The following is a 6,000-nucleotide window of genomic DNA, read 5'->3' on the forward strand; positions in this document are numbered from 1 at the left end:
GCACTGACAGCCACATGGGGCTCACAGCTGGAGTCCCTATCCACCCTGATGTTCCAGTCCCAACTGTGAGCCCCACGCAGGCTCAGTTTCACAGCACAGAGACTAGCAGCCATGAAATTGACATGCTGCTGTTTTCTCCGCTCAGAGCAGCCCCACTCTAATAGCTCTGGGCAATGTGGGAGCTGGGAGCCAAGGCTTTCAGTGCCTGGCAGCAGGACTCAGAGTGGGGAGCCTGAGCAGCAGCCCGCTGGGAGCTGGTATCCCAGGGGGTGGGATGGCGGGGAAGACAGTAGGGCTCCCAACAAGGAGAGGGGGAGCGCAGGCAGCAGCCCACTGGGAGTGTGTAGCCAGGAGCCCTGGGAGCAGCTGGGTTCTAGCTGGAGTCCCCCACCCGTCCTGGGGTGACAGCCCGAGCTGTGAGCCAGGTGCATGGTTCACAAGAGGGAACCTACTAGCCTTTCTTGACAATTTCACTGCTCTAGCACTGAGCTGCAAAATTGACAAGAATTTTAGCCAACGGCCCATGTAAGTAACACAGTGTCTACAGGGACACTGCATTGCCCTAACTACACTGACATAAGTCCTACGCCTCTCGTGGAGGTATTATGTCGGTGTAGTAAGGCCCTCATATTGGCAGGAGCAAGTCTGTAATGTAGACACTGACATAGTTAGGTCAACATAAGTTGCCTTATGTGGACCTAACGCTGTAGTGTAGACCAAGCCTAGCATTTTAAAAAGTTTGTTTCCAGTGCATTGTACAGACATGAATGTGGAGACTGGCTACATCTTGCTCATGCTCTCTTTGTTGCTATCTTTAAGAGCTGTCCAGGACCAACCTCTCCTGAGTTACAGATAATTCACTCTCCATCTCCACTCAGTTCTGGGGTCGCTCACAGTGTGATGTCAAAAAAGCACAACCCTAACTTTGAGTAACATAGGAACTAAGGATCTGCTATACTAGGGAGAGCAATGGTCTGTCCAGCCCAGTATCCTTTCACTGACAGGGGCCAGAGACCCAACTGCTTTAAAGGAAAGCACAAGAAACCCTGCAGCCATGGGGTACCTGCCCCCAGGAATATTCCCTCCTCACCCCCATTCAGTACAGGGTGGCTTATATCTTGAATCTTGCTCATTTTTAATATTTACTAAGATACTTATCTAGCCCCTATCATGCAATATCTGAGTGTGTTTACGCTCACAAGACAGGGCAGGGCAGGGTTGTTCTGCTCGCTTTCTCCCAAGTGCCAGGCTAATGCCCTAATCACAAGACCATCCTTCCTCTCTATAACTCTAGATATTCTTGTTATCTGTGTAAGTGTCTAATCCTTTTTTGAACCCGGCCAAACTCTTGGCCTCACTGACATCCTGTGGCTTTTAGTTCAACAGGCAAAATGTGCATTATGTGGGAAAGCACTTCTTTCATCGGTTTAGAATTGGATCCATCCAGATTTAGGGGAAATGAGGACTATAGTCCTAGGCTTTCCCAACACTGCCCCTCTAGTGGATCTCTCCCAGCTGTGATTTGAAAGGAGAGGGTGATTCTTCAGGATGTCTTTACCCTAGGAGGAGTTTTGCTACATTTATTTTTAACATCTGTGTATTTTTTATTTCAGAAGTACCTTCCCAAGAAGAATCCAAGCCAACTTCTCATAAACCATCTGCTGCTGCCCGGTCCAAGAAAGCCAGCAGACCCAAACATTAAAGAGTAGCAATGCCCAGTGAAGGTCGTTTGGTTCCCATTTGTAGTAGACTTTCAGCATAACACTGCCCATCTCTGAGGCTCCAGATACACTTTAATTCCAAGTTCTTTAGTATAGCAAAATGACTGAATGCACCCTCCCAAGGAGAGCTTTAGACAAAGCACTGGAGAGGATCTTTTCTAGGTTTATAAATTATCTGAAACTCCCACGCTGAGTAACGCAGTATTTTAGTGTAGTTGCCGGTCATAACTGGAGACTGGACTAGAACAGAACTTGTAGAAAAGGCTTTCAGGCCTTCTCAACATTGCTGTTAGTAGAGTCTTTAAGAGATCAGGTCATAAACTTATCCCAGGCTAGCTGTACTGCCACAATTGGAATTTTGGGATTAGTTGTCCAGATCTCAGATCCATTCATAAGTGCTCAGCTTGTGAACATAAATCTTGGGATGGTTTCTTCCAGGTATGGAAACAAAGGGAGGCTCCTGGACCAGGTCTTTCTCAGAGTGGGATACAGGATACTTTCTAAGTACTTAGAGGGGAGGTTTCCAACTAATTTATACAAGCGCAGTGTATAGAAAAAGAAAAAAAGTTCTGCTCAGTGTTGCTTGAGAAATAATTAAGGCAGCAGACTCAGAATACCTCTTCTGAGAGCCATTATTTCCATGGTTATCATCCTTTTACAAGATGTCCATGGCTTTTGATATGTTGGGACGTCTGTTAACGTGGATGGTGAATTGGAGAGGAACAGCTCTGTCAGTTTGATTGAGACTCTTAAGGAAACAACCCACAGGACTGCCCAGAAGGGTTATAGAGACAACGCTGCCAGGACACAAAGGTGGAGCCCTGCTGACTAATGGGGAGAGTCCTAAGTACTAAACCTCCAAGGCAATGCAGAATCATCAGGACAAGAAAAAGAGCTGATGGCAGGGCAGCTCCTAACACTGTAAAACAATGACTGTGGAAAACAAAGATGAAGCAGCTTGCACCTACAAAAAGGACTTTGGGGGTGGGGTGTGACAGGGAGTAGTAAAATCCCCTACAGTCACAAAGTGTCCCCAGAGCATCCAAACTACAACGGGAGGCTGGGCCTGCAAAGAAAGTTTGATTACTACAGCAAATATCAGTGACCTGCCCAGGACTTTGCCTTGATTGGTTTTATTGCCTGTTATTGCCAGGGCTTCTCCGGGACTTTGCCCTGTTTTACCATTTATATATACACACAGCCCTACTCTCTGCTTTTCCAGGGCTCTGTATATGTAGAAATGTTAAAGATGCACCTCTGTTGCTCCAATGAAATGACCAAATGTCTTATTAGCCAGTTATTAGCCAGTAGAGACTATTACAACTTGATTCTCAAGTTTACTGGGCCTGAGGATCTCATTTCAAATCCCTGTGTTTGGCCTTATCATTAGCGTTTGCATCATTGCATAATGACTTAAGAACGGTCTGTTGCAGGTGCAATAGCAATTAATAAGAAGAGATGTCCAATAACTAGGCTTGATCAAGTTATTAATCAAAGATTAATACAGCATAATACAGAAAGGAAGAGTCGATATGTTACCAACCCCTTTGGAAGACAGCAATGGCAGCGGTCACGCTGTCTCAAAATTCTGTGCTTCCCCCTGCTGTGTTTCTACCTAACTGGGAAGAGTTCCATCAGTTTCCTAGACCACTTTACCTAATACACCTTTTTGACTGTTTTCTTTTACTGTTTTTCACTGACAATGAGGCTCAATACATTTTTACCCCAGGATGCGGGAAGTATGTTGTAAGTTTCAAGATGGCATATGGTTTACATTTTGACAGTTATACAGACCCTGCACATTACACAAAAACAGATGCATGTACGCAATATTTTTTAGGCATAGTGTTTTAGAAATTAACAAAGTTTAAAGGTATCTTAGGTTTTGCATTCTCCAGCACAGATACGTAGCAGAAGACAGGAGTTCTTACAAAGGTCACAGCGTCTACATAGCATACAGTTTATAGAATTTAACATGAATATAAAGGACTTCCGATATAACATATTTATTCACTGACTATTTTTTTATTTTGGTTACATAACACCCCTTTTCCATTTATACTTATAGTTGCTATAATAACCAATTCCTGTATTTTAATCAATACCTTTTAACATTTTACGTATAAAACTGATTTCCCAGTACATTCTATCCTGACACACTGGTAGCTGATAAGAAAGCAGTTTACATTCCTGGTAAATAGTTCTGTGCCTCCATCACTCCTTCATTCCTTTCTCCTGGTGCCTCTGTCCACACTCCTCCCCACTCTCTTCCTGTGCCTTCAGTGCTCTCCCCAGGCACATCTACTGCTCTTTCCAGCACTCCTGCCTGTGCTGCTGCTGTTCTTCCCATCCTCCTCTCCCTTGCAGCTCTGCCTCTCCTTCTCCAAGTGCTCCACCACTCCTTGTGCTTGTTCCTGTGTCTTCGCTCTTTTCTGTGCTCCTGCCTGCACCTTCAGTGCTCCCCCTGCCTGCAGTGTGTGTGTGCTTGGTTAGGGCTGATGTACAATGTGTTTCCTGACCTATTAACTTGATGGTGTCTGACTGAGGTTGGTTGTGTTATTTCCATGGTGATCCTCAAGAGTCCCTCCTCTCACATATTTAAAGAACAGCCCTAAAAACATGCCAGGTGTGTAACTCACCCCAGAGAGTCTGTCTAGAGTGAATATTCTGTACAGAGTTTGAAACGCAGCAGGAGAAACATCTGGGGAAAAACAAACTATTTAGCTTGATCAACACCTTTCTGGGTCCCAGGCTGGGAGGTGGGACCAGATGAGCTGCCTCTGTTCAATAACCTGAACTAGCCAGGAGGGGCTCTCCACTCAGCTCATGTTCTTCAGTGGAGACTAACTGAGGCTGGTGCCAAATTTTCCAAAGCCAGTTTCTCCCTTCCCACCTGCTCAGACATTTGGCTGAGAATTTCCTTAGTCTTAAAATACCAGTTAATACCTCTAAAGATGGAGGGTGACGTATGGAAATGGGAGGATAAGGGGTTCTGGAGGCAGGTAGGGAAGGAATCCCAAAGTGGATCAGCAGCCAGAAGGTTGGCTGCAGAGTGGAAGGAGAGGGAGGAGGAGTGGAGGCCCAGGATGGCACTAGCAGCTCAGGGCTTTGGCCTGATCACTTCACTGGCAATAAGGATCCTTGTCCATAACCCTTTATGTGCTAGTCCATCTCCATTATGCTGATGCATTATAGTGATCCATCACTATCGGGAAACTTACCCCAGCAGCACATGGTCTCCTTTTACAGTAGTCAGCAGCAAGCAAGGGCTAAGTGAAAAGAGATGTACAAATACAATAGCCAGAGGGTGCAGGGAGCGAATGGCCTAGATGCCACTGGCTGGGACTACCCATTCTGAAACATTACTGAGTGTGCATTTATCGAGGGGAGGGATTGCAAGGCACTCTCCAGCTCAACATTGATGGGCAGTGAACTACCTCCACACACCAGAGCAATTTGGCTGGGTTGGCAATTTGCTGTAATTATAATAATTTTTAATAATATCCAGCTCTTATATAGCTCTTCCCAGCCATAGATCTCAAAGCACTTTATGGAGGAGGTTGGTATTATGCCTAGGTCACAGATGGGGAAACTGAGCCACAGAGAGGGGAAGAGACTTGCTCAAGATCACCCAACATGTAAGTGACAGAGCCCCAAATAGGATCGAGGTCTCCTGAGTCCCAGTCCAGTGCCCTATCAGTTAGGCTGCACTGCCTCCAGGAGGAGTACCCAAAGGTAGGTGAGAGGGGCAGTATCAGAGTTGTGGTGAGTCCCAGACCTGGGGGACAGATGGTCAGGAATACAGTGCAGTGCTAGGGCTGTACAGGATTTGCTAGAACATGCATATTTTTGCTATGTGGAAAGGTCTATCAAATTGAATAGGGAGCTATAGATACTTAAAGAGCCTTCTGGAGAGATGACGCTTAGTTCTGTTGGGGTTTTTTGAGCATTCTACCTATTCTGTGGACCATCCGACAGAACTGAATAGTGAATCATCACATAGGACGTATAGGGAAGTTGAAGAAAGCTATAGAAATGTTGCTGTTATCTATAAAACTCATGACAGTTATTAGCTCCCTGCTTTCACTATCTCACGGGAAGTACATTGGGATTTGTAGTTTATCCCTTTAGTTTGCCTTTAGTCTCCTAATAAGATCCCATCTCTCTTACCATGTTGATGTCTCACAAGAACTTTGCCTGTGTACTGTCCTAGGGCGCCATTAGTAGCAACAAGCAGCAATACAGCTCGCTTACCCCACAGATGGCTGGAGTAACCATT

The 6,000-nt window shown here is 45.5% G+C and overlaps 1 protein-coding gene across 3 annotated transcripts in view; it reads left to right on the top strand.

Annotated features, from left to right (window-relative positions):
* AXDND1 (axonemal dynein light chain domain containing 1) overlaps positions 1 to 3,726 on the top strand; it is a 68,860-nt gene extending 65,134 nt beyond the window's left edge. For all 3 annotated transcript variants that reach the window (XM_030573121.1, XM_030573122.1, XM_030573123.1), the window contains exon 26: positions 1,614 to 3,726. In XM_030573121.1, the coding sequence (XP_030428981.1) occupies positions 1,614 to 1,702 (89 nt within the window). In that variant the 3' untranslated portion in view covers positions 1,703 to 3,726. The remainder of the gene's footprint in view (positions 1 to 1,613) is intronic.
* Positions 3,727 to 6,000: the final 2,274 nt, after the last annotated feature.

The sequence above is a fragment of the Gopherus evgoodei genome, chromosome 8 (genome assembly GCF_007399415.2).
Source record: "Gopherus evgoodei ecotype Sinaloan lineage chromosome 8, rGopEvg1_v1.p, whole genome shotgun sequence".
NCBI classification, from domain to species: Eukaryota; Metazoa; Chordata; order Testudines; family Testudinidae; genus Gopherus; species Gopherus evgoodei.